Source organism: Olea europaea, unplaced genomic scaffold (genome assembly GCF_002742605.1).
Source record: "Olea europaea var. sylvestris unplaced genomic scaffold, O_europaea_v1 scaffold713, whole genome shotgun sequence".
NCBI lineage: Eukaryota > Viridiplantae > Streptophyta > Magnoliopsida > Lamiales > Oleaceae > Olea > Olea europaea.
In genome coordinates, this window is record NW_019265529.1 from 355,592 (window position 1) to 373,731 (window position 18,140).

The 18,140-nt window shown below is 36.5% G+C and overlaps 1 protein-coding gene across 2 annotated transcripts; it reads right to left on the bottom strand.

The window, feature by feature from the left end:
• Window positions 1-2,216: 2,216 nt before the first annotated feature.
• On the bottom strand, window positions 2,217-17,290 carry LOC111390753 (AP-5 complex subunit beta-1). Of its 2 annotated transcripts, XM_023015857.1 has the most exons (4): window positions 15,770-17,290; window positions 4,012-4,451; window positions 2,764-3,810; window positions 2,217-2,671 (listed from the first exon to the last, which is right to left on the bottom strand). In XM_023015857.1, exons 1-4 carry the CDS (start codon window positions 17,216-17,218, stop codon window positions 2,614-2,616), a joined length of 2,994 nt encoding a protein of 997 aa, XP_022871625.1. In that variant the 5' UTR covers window positions 17,219-17,290; the 3' UTR covers window positions 2,217-2,613. The 2 variants fall into 2 exon arrangements, with proteins under 2 accessions (XP_022871625.1, XP_022871624.1); XM_023015856.1 differs by having other exon boundaries at window positions 2,258-3,810.
• Between the last annotated feature and the right edge of the window lie 850 nt (window positions 17,291-18,140).

The following is an 18,140-nucleotide window of genomic DNA, read 5'->3' on the forward strand; positions in this document are numbered from 1 at the left end:
CCGTTTTGCATTGTATGGGTGAGAATTTAGCTTGTGCATTGTAACTTTGAAGTGATTCATGAAATTGATGCTATGTTTTCAATCCTGAGCTATAAGGGCAAGATATCTAGCACTATTTGTTTTAAGTATTTTTGTTTGTATCTATTTATTTGTGTTTGTCAGTGATTTTCTTTAGTTTGGTGTTTGCTCGATGACAAGAAAAATATTAAGTTTTGGGGGTATTTGATGAGTGCTCCATACTCATTATATTTGTACCACTTAATTCGTTATTTTGCTACCCTTGAGAGTGTTTTAGAGCATTTTAATTAATGTTTTGATATTGTAATGTAGGTTGATGAAATTGAAAGAAATAAGCAAAAGTTGAATAAATTGGAGAAAAATGCCAAATTGTAAAAGACCCAAAGTTCGGGGACTAAAGTGCAAATATTCAAAAGTTGTGTCGAACCTCACGATGAGGATCAGAGAGTGTTAGGAGTCAATTGGATGAAGAAAGATGTCAAATGGATCAAATTTAGGCAAAATATTATCACAAATCAATTTCCAACCGAAAAGTTATGCTCTAGAATTTTAGCCTCACACTGAGACCCTTTTTTGACATAGTAAACGATTGAATTGGAGAATGATGCCTGAATCAAAATTGTAGCTCTTTGAGTTAGCTTTCCAACATATCTTGAATCACTTCAATTGAATATCGGACTAAGAAGTTATGGTAAAAATACTAAAAAAGGTGAAAACTGCCTTTTTCCACCCGAAATGGGCGCCGCGGTGCCCACAATACTGAAAACAACAGTAAACACGACGCTGCACCGAGGTGCCGCTTGTTTGGAAAAACGGGGGGGGGGGTTTAATATTTTGGAATCTTTTCTTAGCCCAACTCAACCCGAATTCGTCCAAGAATTTCAAGATACTATAAATAACATTTAAAAGACCTATTTTCTAAAAGAATTGAAGGGGGGCAAGAGTGAAATCAATCCCTAGGCCTTCTCATATTGATAATTTGCATCCATCAACTTTGTTACAACAAATCACATTACATTAGTTTAACACAATCATTTAATCATCCGTTCATATGAATAAAGTAGGAATTATACAATTATAGTATTTAGTAAAAAATTAAATTACAATCCTTGTGGGTTCGACACTCTTATTTCAATACTATATTACAAAACTTAACACCATACACTTGCGGTATAATTTCACGTTGTGGAAAATGCATGGCAGTGGAGGATAATGAAACAGTGACACTAAATGAAGAATTCAGTGCAATCCTTCAACATAAGTTACCACCAAAATTAAAAGATCCAGGGAGTGTTACTATTCCTTGCTATATTGGTCACAAATACATAAAAAAAAAAAAAATAATAACAATTTTATGATTTAGGGACAAGTTTTAATTTGATGCCTTTGTGTCTTTTTAGGAAACTAGGTTTGGGAAAAACAAAACCTACTACAATCCTATTTACAATAAGACTGTCCTACATCAATATTTCACACACTATTATTTTCATACGTTAATGATTGTCTACATTAGGCTTTTGTTTATAAATGATCTATAAACACTTAATTTAATTTTTTTAGTCACACATTTCGAGAAACCAGTAAGTACTATTTATTAATTATTTCTATTAATTTATAATTTAATAATTTATAAAAACTTCTCAAACATGCGTTATCTTAATCTAACCATTAGAAGGAAGAATAGAAACATGTGAACTGACACAACTCAACCCATCTGGTTGAACCGTGCCTCACAAAATTTCTCCAAGCATGACCCAAACCATTTGACACCCTCCACACTTAAAGACATTATTATTGTTATTTATAGTAAGAGAATGTCCAATAGACTTTTTATTTTTAAAGAGTTCCTTGTACATAATAAAAAGTATATTTAAATTAAATTTTTTACACAAACCAACACACTTTAATTAGTGATGAAACTGGCAATTTGTTAAATGCAATTATTAGAAAATACAAGTTGAGAAGTCTCGTGAAGATGTTTTAACAACACTATAAGAAAATGAGAAGTGCAAAAAGCAATTAAGATTTGAGTACCTTGGATAGATCTGAGCATGGACTTCACCAATTATTTTATCTAAAACTAAAAATACATGTATTTTGAATCTCCCAGGCCCTCTCTCTCGGATGGATAAAAGATTGGACCAAACTTGCACCAAAATTTGCTAATATGTAAAACAGTGCCAGTATACTACACAGCATTAAACACAAAGTAATAGTTTTCTAACGTAAAGAACCAAAATGACTGTAACCACGGAACAAAATAAATTGTGTCGTGAAAAATTCTAAATTGACAAGAAGATTCATGTACAAAAGCAGTTTTAGGGTGAGTCAAGAAATAAAGCTTCGAGATAGTCATCAACATAAGCTAAGCAAGGCCAATGATCAGTTCTAATGTGAACTAGAGTTGAAACCTCACCTACTTCCATTTGAAAAAGAAGATGGAATCTTGGTGGAAGAAATATCAAAATGTCAAGGTAACCCGCAACTGTTTTTCTAGTAATTGGTGGGTTTTGATTCTCGTTATCATCATCGAAATACTTGAGATAAAGGGGGCCTCTGGATGGGCTGCAGGTTGTTGCTGCATCATCATCATCCTTATCCTTCCAGACTATGTCCTTCAATATCCCTCCAGCCTTCACCATATTTACCAGTGCTTCACCAATAACACAAACAACAAAAGGTGTCAAATTACGCTCAACCGCTTGAATCAAATATGTCACGGGAACTTGAAGAAGTTTCACTGACCGAGTTCCATTGATTGCAGCAATCCCCTTTCCTCCTCTCAACACAAAGGTCTCCCGACCAGTGATTGATGATGTACCACAAGCCTCCCACAGTGCATTGAACAAGTCTAAACGGTAACCAGGTACAACTTCTCCTTCAATGTCTTCTGGAATTATAGCTTTGAGAAACATATCTTCGATTCCAACAGATATACTATGAAGCTGCCCTCGAATTATCTGACCATTGTCTCCATTTGTCTCAATGAAGACATCAACAAGACCGGGCATTGGTTCCCGCGGTTCCAGTTGTATAACAACAGGAGCTTCAAAGCTATTTTTACCATCTCCACAACCATTTTCCACAGGCATAATAATGTCTACAGAATTACAAGTTTCACCCGAAAAACAATCATTTTTGGGCGGCTGACCAACAAGGAAAGGGACTAGATATGATGGTATAGAGCCATATGGTGCAGAAGATGTAAAATTGAGAACGGTTGCATATATGGCAGGAAGTGCATCTTTTATATTGACTGCCCATTCGTGACTGAATGCCTCTGAATCAAATCTCAAACTACACAATATCTTAATCTTGAGACCTGGCATATGTCTATAATCAGGAATAAATGAAAAATGCCTTCTCAGGACCCTAATCATCTCTGAAATCTTTGAATCCATTACGCGCAAAGGCTCCTGCTGCTGATGAGTTTCGTCCGTTTTGGTGATAATACTAGTGCTTGTACTTGTTCCAATCTCTGTTTCCTCAGTAGCGGCAGGTTCATTATCCCTGATGCCGCCTTCTAAATAAATAGGTTTGCTGCAGCTGATGCCTAGATTTGAAAAAGACAGGGACCACGACTGCTTTACTAATAAAGGTATCAGGCGCTCAACATGGATATAGGATGCAATACTGTGAGATTTCTTAAGGTCATATGAAGATCTGGGAGACTGAAGACTGAAGAATGAATTAGACTTAGTAGAAGGTGACATGCCAGGCAACTTCTCCCCGGTGTTCAGAATGTGCTTGAGCTTCTTCCCCGGTATACATACAAGCATTCGCAAGTAGAATCTGCAACATACCCAATGTCAAAGTAAAAATACATTGTGCATAAATATAATGGAACGAACACACCCCGTTCTCCCAGTCCCCTGGGGTTTACTGCTTCAACTTCTTTTCCAGTAAGATCCCTCATAAATGAGCTTACATATTGTAAACAGTGCCAAGAACATAAAGAAATAATTTTAAGTGGAGAGAAAATGCATGTTATACCTCGAATTGTCACGAACCTCCAAATCAGGAAAGTGCAGACAGGTAAATGCAAGAAGACGAGACAATCCAAGGAATAAGCTAGAGCTGTGGTGGTGAATCAGCATTGTTCGACAAACACCGAGAACTTTACTGCCCTGGCCCCAAGATTTCAACCCTGTGTCAGGACCATGTCTCTCTACAAGGAAAAGCAGGAACTTCATGAGAATCTCTAACAATCCACCAGGTGAAACTTTATTATTTTCAGCAATTATTTCAAATAAGGGGAAGTAAGATCCCAATCTGTAGCCTATTTTGAGTTTTCGAAGCAAATGCTCATCTAATGTTTCAACAAGGTTATCTCCCAACCAACGATGTTTGTCGCATCCTAGCAATCGGTTGATGAAAGCAAGAACGACAGATACTAGTCCTTGATATTCAGAAGTTGAGTCCACAAGCATCCACTGCAGAGCAAAAGTTGGATATCATATTATTGCAACTTCAAGGGATAGATAACAAATGAACCACCTAATAAAATACTTTGCATATTCTTTTCGATGGATACAGATACAAACTTCTAATCCAACTGCATACAAGTAGCAGTTACAGAAATCCGAAAAACACATGGGATAATTATGATTGATTTGTAATTGATTCTTTGTACCATATTTAGACCCTTCCATGGTTAGATGGTCCATAATTAGGCTGATTTCTCTCTCCTAATTGGGAGGTTATCCTGGTTGTAGTATAAATACAGGGCAAAAGGTATGTAAAGTTATCAAGATATACAAAATTCCTCTTCTAGTTTCATGGTATTAGACCTAGGGTCATCCAAAAACCTAGCCATCTCGATGACGGAAATCGTTGTCACTGCAAAGGGTCAACGACCTCTGAATCTATTAGTAGCGAGTCAGAACTTGCTTCCACCATGTTAAGGAATCAAATCAATTAGGAATAATGTATATTAGGCAAGAACATTATTTAGTTTCCATATTTACACACGTTACTTTTCTATATAATGAAAGAAGATGAGAGGAAGACTTTGATATTTTCTAATTCTTCTAAGCAAACTGTCCCTCTTCTTTTTTTCCTTCTTTCTTTCTTCTTTTTCCTCCACCTGAAGTCCCATTCCTCGTCTGATCTTTGTCCCGTATGGTGATCTCAACCTTCATGGTTGAAGAGTATTGGTTGGGTTGAGAATAATTGATGTCGACAGTACCTAGTGCGTTGAGTGGCAGAGTTCCGTGGTTGTCGTAGAGCTCGGTAGCAGTAGAAAGTGATTGTCGATGGTGTGACTTTAGGTTCTGATTCCTTCCTCTGATGGTTAATTTGCAGCGAACTGTAGTGGGTCTTCCTGTTTGGTGATTGCTTTCTCTTGTCGACAATTGCAATTCTCAGGTGCCGGTGAATAGTGGATAATTTCTGGGTTTGGTTCTGTGCGTGGGCTCTTTGTTTGGATTTAATTGTTTGTTGGGCTTTATTGTTTGGATTTGTGGGCTCTTCTATTTTTGGGCCTATTGGGTTGATCACTATTGGGTTTTATCTTGGTCACTCAATCTGTGGGCCCGTTTCAGGATCTTCAATTACTAGCTAGCTTGGTTAATATCATATCATCTAAGATGGAGATGTTCAATTTGACTGGACCAATGGCACCGGGAAATTTGAACGAAAGAAATTACACTTATTGGGCTAGGTGTGTCGAGGTCTTCATGCGAGGTAAGGGTTTATACAACCACTTGATTTTAGACAAAGCATCTATTAAATCCTCAGAAAGTGATTCTGTAAAGGCTGATTCTACTCTCAACGATGGGTGGGATCAAGAGGATAACACAATCATTAGACTTATGATCAGTAGTATTGAGCCTCACATTGGATCTTATCTCTCTATAAGTCAACGACTAAGCAAACTTGGGAGCATCTTAAACATATACACTCTGAAACTTGGAATATTACTCTAATCTATGAGACATGTAAACAATATTTTGGGCTTGAAAAGGGCTCATCCAGCCTTTTTGAATATTATAAGCTTTTGAACATGTGTCAGGAAAGTCATGTGCATCAATCTCTCTCTTGATTTAAAGGTTATGAATAAATAGTTGGAAGACATCAATGTCGTTAAATTCCTTATTGGTCTTTCACCAAAGTTTGAAGCAATCCGGGCACAAATATTAGGTGAAAAAGAGCTTACTAGTCTTCCAAAGATATTTTCTCGTATTCAGCGCTCTACTCTCTCAGATAGTAAACCTAGCAAAGATCATTCTACTTTTATTGTTTTGGGTGGTTCATTCAAGGTGGACGTAGTGATTGTAGCGGACGTGGTGTTAGCTTTCCAGGTAGACGAGATGCTAGAGGCAGTGGTCGTTTGGGAAATCGTGAACTTCGAAGATGTACTCAATGTGGTCACATGTTGATTAATGTTAGGATTTGCATAGCTAACCATCTGGTTCTGCCATTCAGGTCCCGTCTAATAAGGACCACCACCCATCATCTGGACGATGATCTAATCTCTAATTTGTGCGGGATCAGTATGCTTAGTTTTTAGCTCATAAATAGGCCGCTTCCATTTCTATGACCACACTCGCTCAGTCAGGTACTATATCTTCTCACTATCTATTGTCATCGTCTCACAATCCATGGATTATCGATTCCTAAGTAACTGAACACATAACTGGTTCGTCTACTTCTCTTTTTAATTATTATCCCGTTGCTTCTTCCACATATGTCACTCTTGCAAATGGTTCCTAAACTAGTGTTGCGGGCGTGGCCAATGCCTATCCTAGTCCCAATACGGCTGTCCTTCATGTTCCTAGCTTTCCTTTTAGTTTATTGTCTATTAGTAAAATTACATCTCTTCGGTATGTTGTAACATTTTATCCTTCTTGTATGTTTTTCAGAATATCAAGACAGAGAATGATTAGTATGGGGCATGAAGTTGGTGGCTTGTATTAACTGGATCTTTCACGAGTCTCTCCTCGGGCTTTCTAGTCTTCCATTTCACCCATGCAATGGCATTGTTTGCTTGGTCATCCTTCTCTATCTACTTTAAAACGTTGAATTGTGAGTCTTCATAATGTTCTCCCTTGAACGTGAAGCTTGTCAACTTAACAAACATAACCATGTGTCTTTTCCTTTACGTACTAGTAGTTGGGTTTCTAGTTTATTTGAGATAATTCATTTTGATGTATGCACACCAATCAATATATCCTCTAATAAATTTCAATATCTTGTCACTTCTATGAATAATTATTCTCGTGTGACTTGGTTGTTCCTAATGAAAAAACGTTCTGAGTTACTTTCTATCTTTCAAATGTTTCGTATTTTGATCAAAACTCAATTTATCAAAAAAATCCGTATTTTACATTAAGACAATACCAAAGAATATGTCTGCTTCTTTTGCTTCCTTTCTATCTTCCAAAGGCATCAATCATCAAACATCTTGTGCATAAACTCCACAACAAAATGGAGTTGCAAAATGCAAAAATCGTCATTTGTTAGATGTTACTCGTGCCCTTCTTTGTCATATGCGTGACCTCAAACATTTTTTGAGTGATGTTATCCTTACTGCGTGCCATCTCATCAATTACATGTCGTCCTCTATTTTGGACAGTGCATCTCTCTTCTCACTTTTGTTTTCCTCCTCCACCGTACTCATTACCTCTCAAAGTTTTTGGATATGTTTGTTATGTTCATCACTTTGGTCCGAGTCATGACAAACTTGACCCTCGCTCTATAAAATGTATTTTCCTTGGTTATTCACAAACACAGAAGGAATATTGTTGCTACAATCCTTCTTTGCAACACTACTTTGTAAGTGCAAATGTCACTTTCGATGAATCTACACCTTATTTCTCTGCTCATAGCACGTCTCTCGAATCCACTTAGGATCCTGTTAGCTTTCCAATTCCATATTTATCAATTGGTATTTCTCTGGAACCGGTCTCGTCCGCACCAGAATCGTCCTCCTCTCATAAGGAACCACCTCATTTACAAGTTTATACCCGACGATCTAAGCCACCGTCTGTTGCCCCGTCCGTCATCTTGCCGTCTACAGATCCTGGATTATTACCCATTGCTCTTCGTAAAGGTAAATGTACTTGTGTAACTAACCATCCTATCAGCCACTATGTCACTTTTGATTCGTTGGCACCTTCTTTCCCCTGTTTCACATCCCAACTTTCTAGTGTCTTTGTACCTAAGACGATGACAAAAAGCTTTATCTCATCCTGAGTGGCGAAAGTCTATAGAATTGGAAATGGCAGCCTTACATGAGAATAAGACTTGGGACCTTGTTCCTTTACCACCTGGTATACGTCTTGTTGGTAATAGATGAATCTATGTTCCGAAGTTCAATCTTGATGGGACTATTGATCGGTTGAAAGCCAGACTAGTTGCTAAAGGTTACACACAAACCTATTGTATTGATTATGATGAGACATTCTCTCCAGTTGTTAAGATCTCTTTTATTTGTGTTTTGATTTCTATTGCTGCTAACCTTAATTGGCCACTGTTTCAAATGGATATTAGAAATGCTTTTCTTCATGGTGACTTGCACGAAAAGGTTTATATGGAGCAATCACCCGAGTTATGGCTTAGGAAGAGTAATAGAACTATAATTGTAAGTTGAAAAAGGCTTTATATGGGTTAAAGCAATCACCAAAGGCATGGTTTGGAAAGTTTTTTGAGGTCGTTCTGGAATTTGGTCTTCAGATATCTCAGAAGATCATTCAGCATTTCATCTACAAACTGGTGTAGGTCATGTTGTCCTTCACGTCTATGTAGATGATATTATAATCATTGGGAATGATGCAGATGGGATTGCCCGGTTGAAATAATTTCTACAAAAACGTTTCCAAACCAAAGATTTAGACAAGCTCCGATATTTCTTAACTATTGAAGTCGCTAGGTCTCGGACAAGTATCAATTTATCTCAAAGAAAATATGTACTTGACTTATTAGATGAGACAGGTTTTTTTGGAGCTCGTCCAGTTGATATTCTTATGAATCCTAATGTAAAGCTTTTGGAAGATGAAGGAGAGCCACTAAAGAGAACCAGGAAAATATCGTCGTTTAGTTGGAAAATTAAATTATCTTACCATCACATGACCAAATATTTCTTATGCAGTCAGTGCTGTTAGTTCTCGAACACACCTCAAATTCTCATAGGGACGTTGTGATACATATTATTCGTTATTTGAAAAAAGCCCCAAGCCTTTGATTATTGTATAAGCCAAATGGACATATTAGAGTAGAAGGGTTTACAGATGCAGATTGGGCAGGATCTCCGTCAGATAGACAATTCACTACTGATTTCTGTACTTTTCTCGGTGGAATCTTAAACAAACAGTAGTAGCAACGTCAAGTGCAGAAGCGGAATGTAAGGCGATGGCTCATACTGTTAGTGAATTAACATGGTTGCAGCACTTCCTTCAAGAAATCAATTTCTCACCTTCTACTCCTATACCGTTGTTCTGTAATAATCAGGCTGCTCTACATATTATATCTAATCCCGTCTTTCATGAAGGGACCAAGCATATTGAAGTTGACAGTCACTTTGTTCGGGACAAAATAGTAAGTTGTGATATATGTATACCATTTGTGAAGATCAAAGACCAGCTTCCTGATGTGTTTACGAAGTCACTAAACAATAATCAGTTGAGATTTCTTTGTTCCAAGCTGGATTTATATGATATATATGCTCTAGCTTGAGAAGTGTTATGGAACCAAATCAATTAGAAACAATGTATATTAGGCAAGAACGTTTTTTTAGTTTATTTAGTTTCCATATGTATACACGTTACTTTTCTATATAATGAAAGAAGATGAGAGGAAGACTTTACCTTCTTCTCCCCCATTTTTTTACCAACCCTTTATCAACATACCATGAGCTCATTTAGAATTGACAACTCATCCTTTCAACTCACGGTAAAAAACTCAACTGAAGAAACTTTCAAGAGGAGGATCGATCAATCAAATTAATTGTTAACGGAAAAGGAAAAATTGGTCATCTTACCAGTAAGATGAAGCAGCCAAAAGACATAGCCCTCCTAAAAAATGGAAATATGAGAACTACATGGTAATAGTGTTCGGTACAAGAAGCAGCTTGAAAATGAGGGGGTGTGAATTTTTGGTGGGACAAAACCATGACAATGTGAGGTAGATTCTTGGCTGGTGACCTCTACCGTCAAGTCACAAGGTCTTCATCAAAGTCAGAAGGGAAATAAGTTGTTGACTGATTATTCTGAAGAATGGGAAATCAATTGAACCTGCTAGATTAGATGGTTCGGCCTTTATAGCAAAGGGATTTGGGCCTGATGGGTACAAAGAACTTGGACCGATGCCTTAATTTCTAGAAAAATATTAAATGGGTCAAAAGCGTTTGGACCTAATGGGTAAACCTAAACATTTAAAGGAGCAATAAAAAGTGGAAACCAACTAAATGAAAACTAAGAACGCTAAAAATCATGATTACCAAGCTTTGGTTGATTCCACCAAAATAAAATATAACCTACTTTGAGCAATGCGTTCAACCCTGAACAATTGAAACGACTTTATAAACTATTCTCTAGTTTCAAAATATTTGGTCTATCAAGTTCATTAACTCACAAAGGTAATTTTCTAAAAACATTAAGTACCACCACTCAACTCAAAGCTCATTATTGACTTTGGTTCGTCTGGTCACACAATAAATTCTTACCATCTTTTTACCACATTCACGCTGTGCTGGCGATCTTAAACTTAAAAATTGCAGATGACTTAGTCTCATATGTTGCAGGAAAAGGGAGTATCTAAATCTATCTCTCTATAATACTAGAGTTTGTTCTCCATGTTTCAAATTTGTTATGCAATCTATTGTCCATTAGCCAGTTGACAAAATGTTCAAATTATTCTACTTCTACCATCTCACTTTTTCGGAACCTATCATCGAGGAAGACGATTGACGGTGCTAAGAAATGAAAGGGACATCATTACTTTGAAGATACTAATGTTAGTGAACGTCAGTTTGCTAGTTGTCATTTTGCATTTGTTCCTAGAGACAATGAAATTCTATTATGGCATTATAGAATAGGTCATGCCAACTTTCAATATTTAAAACACGTCACACAATCTTATTCTAACATGTCACTCTATCCCCAACCCATCCCAGACACTGAACATTTCACACCATCTTATTCTAACATGCCATTTACAAAAGGGAACTTAAACTTAAGGGAAGAAAATGTGAAAAAACAAAGATAACAAAGAGATATTAGCCAATGTTTGACAACCATTATTTGGGAAAAACAATGTTTTGAATAGTAAATTTTAGCAGAATGTGTGGTAAGAGAAAGTTAGGGTTTATGTGCAAATATTTTATTGTGAAAATGCGTGGTTAAAAATGAGTATATAGAAAAAAGAGTTCAAATAATAGTTGTCAAATAGAGACCTAGTTTACTCTAGGATACCTAAATCAAGGTACAAGGAGCACCTCACACCAGAAGCACCTAAAGAGTTATAACCTGTGATAGCTCTAGATCTCCATGAAAACCCTTCCAAATCCGAATCTTCTGATATTAATCCACCTATTGCTCTCAGAAAACAAACTCGATTATATACCCTCCACCCTATTCATATTTTATAATGCTCTATCTACATGATTTTGAGTTTTTACTTCTAATTTTGATAGCACAAAAATTTCGAGGAATATCGAGGAGGACATGGAAGTTCCCGACTAGAGAGATAGTAATGGAAGAATGCTGGCACTAGGAGAAAAATGGGACTTTGGGATTTGACAGAGTTACCAAAAGGAAAGAGACTTGTTGATAGCAAATTGGATTTTAACATGAAGTTTAAAGCCTATGGGACAATAGAATGTTATAAAGCTCCCCTCGTTGCGAAAGAGTATACTAAAACCTATGGCATTCATTACACGAAAACATTGGCACCCGTAACAAAGCTACACACAAATCGGGTTCTCGTCTTTAGCAACCAATTTAGATTGGCCTATCCAACAATTGGATATTAAGAATTGTTTGATTTTACGAATGCAGTCTTGGGTATTGTACCTTCGTATGGGAAAACTCGATAACTTAGGGAAGTAAGAAACAGAATGTAATTGCTAGAAGCAGCCCAAAAGCTGAGTTTTGAGCAGTTGCACAAAGGATATGTGAAGACTTGTGATTAAAGAAACTCGTGAAAGAATTACAAGTCACTGTAAAACTTTTGATCAAGCTCTATTGTGATAATAAGACAGTCATCAATATTATTTAATTCAGTTCAACATGATCGAACTAAACATGTAGAAATGGATCAACACTTTGCCAAAGAAAATGTTGAAGAAAGGGTTACTTGTATAACTTATGTTCTTACAAAATAAAGACTACACATATCTTCACCAAAGGACTACCATGACAACTACAATGATCTTATCTGCAAGATGAATATGATCAACGTTTACCATTAACTTGAGGGGGGGGGGGGGTAAAGATCCAAAAGAAATACATACGAAATGGTGATTGATTTGTAATTGACTCTTTGTACCATATTTAGACCCTTCCATAGCTAGATAGTCCATACTTAGTTTTATTTCTCTCTCTCCTAATTGGGATATTATCTGACTTTCTTGCACAAGGCGTATATTCAAGTAGGAGAGGGATATCATAGCAGGTGGAGGTTGGTATGGAATGATATTTTTTCAATTCATACTAATTTTAGATCCATATTCGGACCGGTGGAGAGTTCATTTCCTTGGAAGATGGTGGCGCAATGTAAATTATCTCCACGGGTGGCCTTATTATGGACAGTAGTAAGGGGATAGGCGTTAATGGAGGATAATCTTCAAAGAAAAGGCTTTTGTATTATCGAGAGGTGTTGTGTAAGAGCGATGGGAAAACGATTGACTATTTGTTCATCCATTGTGATGGTGTTCGGTGGTTTGGAACGGTATTCTAGCTTCCCAACATTTGGATTGGGTGTTGCCTAAGCGCATAGAAGACGTGTTGCGGGCATGGAAGAGAAAAATTCGAGATAAGAATAGCAGGCTTGTATAGAGTATTATTCCTGGATATATTGTATGTGTGTGTAGAGAGAGGACCAAACAAGAACAAAGCAGGTCAGAGAATTGTTTTACTTTTATAGAACTTTGTAAACTTGATTTAATGCTGCGGCCACTAATCATATAGAAGGGTTGCATAACTTCATATCGTTTCTTTCTTGTCTATATTGATAATACACCCCCATGTATTATCCTGTTGATTAATAAAATTATCTTATTACTTATCAAAAAAATTAATGGTTGAAAGTGACTTAGATTTTAATCAACCTTTTAGCTGAATCAAACGAGGGCTTAGACTTTTAAGACTTTTAGAGATTTAAAACTCTAGATGTATTTAATCAAGACTTTTTTCGACTTCATAAAAATCTTGGGTATTCAATATTCTTTTTAATATTCTCATTTCTTTTTCAGCATTTTTTCTTTTTCTCTATGAAAAATCAATTTGTAAATAAAAATTCTTGTAAGAATTTTCACTCTTTTTTAAGCTCTCCAATTTTTCTTTAGAGAAATCATTTTTTTTAATAAAAATTATATAAAAAAATTAATTTGTACTTCAATTATTTCTATATATTTATTACTTGTTTAATTTAATAACTTTCTACATGTTTGAACATTAGAGATCTCTTTTTTTTTTCCTGAAATGTTAATACTTTTCTTTTGTCTTTTGTTTATTTTTCTAATTTAGAAGACTTATATTATTTATGTTCTTTTAAAAAATATTTTTATTAACATAAGAAATATAATTATGTTACTGCATGTTGTGGATCAATTGGCTTTGCAAGTAGCGGTTCACAAGAATATGCAATAAGTTACAAACAAAATGTTTTTGTTCAAAAAATGAAGGTTTGTAAAAGTCAAATAAACCCCATAAAAGTCTGAAGAGCTTCAATGATTCTTTAAAAAATCTATAGAAGTCAATAAAAGTTAATTAAACTTCACCAAAAGTCATTTACATGAGTCTTTAAAAATCCAAATTGAATATACCCCTTTAGTTTTTCTCAATTTTTAGGAAGGGCATGGAATCATTCTTGTTTTGAGGATATTATAGAAACTACTATTTTAGTGAGGAAATACAATTGTTTAAAGCTCTCTCCAGAAGTCCACAAGAAGCCTCTTGTTGATATTCTAGTTGTTATAACACACTAGGTTTCAGATCTTGCAGAAAAGTAGTTTCAAAATTATAATTCAAAAGCTTAAGAAAAGCATGTACTCGCAGATGATCCTAAAATTATTACTTCAAGAGACTGTCCTAGTTATTAACTTATTATCCATCTCCAATATCACAACTCAAGCTCCACCATTCTTTTAAACTCAAAGAAGAGGAATTCCAGGATCCCAAATGTCCACATGAAGCCACTTATTATAGACTACTCAAACTGTTTGGTAGTTGACTGTAAATTCTCAAGTAAAATCCATGTTAATGCATATTCTCGCTGATAATGTACAAAATCTCCTGGCCTAAGCATCAGTAAACCCTCAAAAGAAAAATGTTCTTCAGCCTCAAGATGTTCACACCATGATTTAGATCGTGCAGAAAAGTACTGTCAATACTTTTAATTCAACAGCTTTGGAAAAAATTTGCCCCTGGAAGATATTAAATTCATTACCTCCAACAAAGAATCTTGGCTTGCGCTGATGTAAACCCTCAGAAGAAAAATATGTTTTAGCCTCATATAAAAAATCGACGGAGAGTTTACTGGAAGCATTCTAAAATACGAGGGAGTTGTATGTTCCAGAGTCTCCAATGTTAACAACATACGAAAGGCTCATAGGCTCAGCACTTCTTAAATAACAGCCTCTATCAACAAACTAAGACTAGGCCCAAAACTTCGGTGGAAAATATATCTTTAAAGTAATGGGGATCAAACAAGGGCTTAATCTATAAACAAAAGGATTAGAATTTTCCTTCACATTTTCACTTGATAATATAACTCAGTTAAATTATTTGTGATAGATATAAGGGTTCATCAAAAGCAATTTTTGTAGCTAAAAACTACTTGAAAGAAAAGATAAAAGCAATACACTACCCATGGTTGAAGAGCTTATAGGGTTACAGTCCAGGTAAAAAGTATTCTCCAATTCCAAATGATGATTATGGATTTAAAAAAGTATTCACTGCTTAGTTCTTCTGATAAATGCTTCAATTACATCATGCCATAGCATAGGAAAGCATAATCAAGAATTTCATATAAATCAACCTCAAATACACACACACATATCCATATACAGACATGCACACACTCATACATGTGTGTTATGGTAACAGGTAGACATTTTAGAAACAACTCAGTGTTGTTTCATAAAAGTTACTGATGAAGATAGAGAGAGAGTAAATAGAGTTTAATTCGAATTATGAATTTTTAGATTAGATTAGTTTTAATATTTTGATAAAATTCTATTGTAGTACAAGTTCGCTTGATTCTAGCTTCTTTTTAGTTTCTTTGTTCTATATATAAAGGCTTATTTATTGTAATATACACCCCTAAATACATGAATAAACTGATTTCTTTTGCCTAATTCCTTCTCTTTGATACTCTTTCTTTTCTCGTTCCTTTTTCAATTGTTCTTATATTCTTGCGTCAGTTACTTCCTAGGTTTAAAGCCACATACTAGTATTGTCACTGTAACCCTCTCCCAACTCAAAAATGTGAATAAGTAACAACACAGCAACACATTTTACTCAGCTAGATCCATGGGCTAAGGAAATGAAAATTACATAGAACATATTTCCAGCGGTATGCACAGCTATACCTGTAAGGTATGAAAGATGTTGGACTCCACGACAGAATGACTGGAAGAAGAACCAGTATCAGAATGTGGTGATGCACCAATCAGTAACTTATGGAATGTCCTGAATACCACTGCAGTTTCAGTGCTCCACGGAGGCAACCATTTGAAAGCCGACATAGAAACAAGACTGTCTTCAAATAGTTTCACCTCAAACACCTCCATTCCTCCTTCCGCACCCTTTACAACATTCGCATCTCCAGAGTTACTGATAACAGAGCAATACGCCAGCAAGTCGAGCTTCAGAGCTTTCAAAGAGAGGGAATCAAAAAGGGTTGGATAAAAGCTCAAGCTCATTTCGAGGATGCGTCTCTTCTTCCCCAAATCTTTATTGACTAACAACCCAATGAATCCCAACAACCAATGAAGCCCCAATAATCGAAAAATCAAATGATGTTGGCATTCTTTTGTCATCAACAATAGGCGATTAGCAACATCAAGATCTTGTCCGTCAAAAGAATCCAAGAACTTCGAATACATTTCTAAGAAAGCATGGCAAAGCAATGGATCATAGGTATATAGCAGTCCTGAAAATTGCACTCTTAACAAAGATGCCTGCAATTCCATCTCTTCTGCTACCGGAATAGTAGTGGACATAAATTCCAACAGCCCAAAGGGAGTTAAATTCAGCGGCCACTCTAGCAAGAAAGCAATTAGTCTCCTCAAATCCTTGTAGGAGATCTCCTCTTTCCACACAAAATCTCCTCCGCTGTGTTCATCCCTATCTATCAAAAAACGTGGAACATTAAAAGGGATCAGAGGAATCGTGGCATTGGAAATCGAGATAATATTACTGTCAGGGGGCTTAAGCTTCACGATGTTATATACTAAAGTGGAAAGTAGCAAGACATAGGATTGAGCTACGTGGGTTCGCTCGCTCTGGCACAAAGCCCACAAGTGGGGAGTGATTTCAGAAAGCAAGCAAGGAAAAGCGAGCTCGAGCTGCCGCAAACACTCACACGCAACACCACGAGTCTGGCGGTCGAGACCGTGATTTGGGCGGTTGATAATGGTCAGCAAGAGCTCAACTAAACCACTGAGTGGATAATTATTCAAATCGTCGTTATCAACATTCAACAAGAGAATGAAAGCGGAAGTGGTGGAGATGAGGAATTGGTCTTTGAATGAGAAAGGATCGGTGGGGGACTGAATGACGGAGCGTAAAGACTCAAAAAGGCGGAAGAAGAAAGAGGATGAAGAGGAATCAGCAGGAAAAAGGGAGAGGGAGTGTTGTTCCAGAAATGTAAGGATGTGGAGTTTGAGAGGAAACGGAAGGTCTTTGCGGTGTAGGGAAGAGAGGCAAAGCTCAAATACAGGGCCCGAGCGACGGAGGTGGCCTCCGCCGTTGTTGTAGTCGTCGATCAATGCTTCCCACTCTTGCGGGGACAAGGGTTTCACCGGCGATGACGTCATCCCAATCGCCGCCTTCTCAACAATTCCACCTCTAAACAAGGCCACGTTTTCCAAAAAATGAAATTCGCAGTTTGCAGTCCCTATATATTGTCCCTTTAATCACTTCGGTCCCTATTAATAATATTTTTTAGGAATAATTGCAGCAGAAGCTCCAAATTTTTGAAACATTAGTAAATTTTTCTCAACCCTTTTATTTGTTGCAACTGTTACCCCAACCTTTTCAAACATTGCATGTGAGACCCTTTGGATGGTTTTCCGTAAAAAATTCCATCGATTGACCATCAAAATAAACTTTGACCACATTTTAATCAATTTAAAAAGGGCAAAATGATAACTTTTTATTTTCCAAATTAAACAATTAAAAAATTAAATCAAAAAGAAAAAATGAAAAGAAAAATGAATCTTCTTATTCTCCCACCCCTAAGTCGAAAATTAGCATTAATAAATTTGTCACATCTCCCACTATCTCCATCGTTGTAGCCTTACTGTATTAGCCTTGTCGTATGCCAAGACACCACTATGTGGACCTCTGCCCAGCTATTAAAAGTCTCTCAGCAGGCGAGTTGATTTTCCAAATCACTATCGACATCTCTGGCTCCCCGGACCTCACGTCCTCCTACACCAATATGAACCCTCGTTCCTTGCAATCGTGTCCCCACTTTCTATGGTCGAGTCAAAGGGAATTTTCGAGTTCATCGTGAAATCCATCACCGAACCACTGCGAAGCTCCTTTGTGGCCTCCAGAAAGGTAATGTTGTAGAATTTAGTCAGGCAATGGGCAAGGGATTTGATATCAATCAAATATCCTCGGCCAAGATAGCAGTGGCGGTGGCGATGTTGGTGGATTTATTATTACTGGTTTTAAATTTATTTTTTTATTTTTGATTTAAGTTTTTTAATGTTATAAATAAAAAGTTACTAT

Bases quoted from the DNA above. Each gene is read 5' to 3' on its own strand.
- LOC111390753 (XM_023015856.1), bottom strand. From the start codon at position 17,218: ATGACGTCATCGCCGGTGAAACCCTTGTCCCCGCAAGAGTGGGAAGCA. The intron at 4,452-15,769 runs GTATAGCTGTGC...TTTGCTCTGCAG, and splicing joins ACATCTTTCATACCTTACAG to TGGATGCTTGTGGACTCAAC. The intron at 3,811-4,011 runs GTATAACATGCA...GGTATGTTGCAG, and splicing joins GAGGTTCGTGACAATTCGAG to ATTCTACTTGCGAATGCTTG.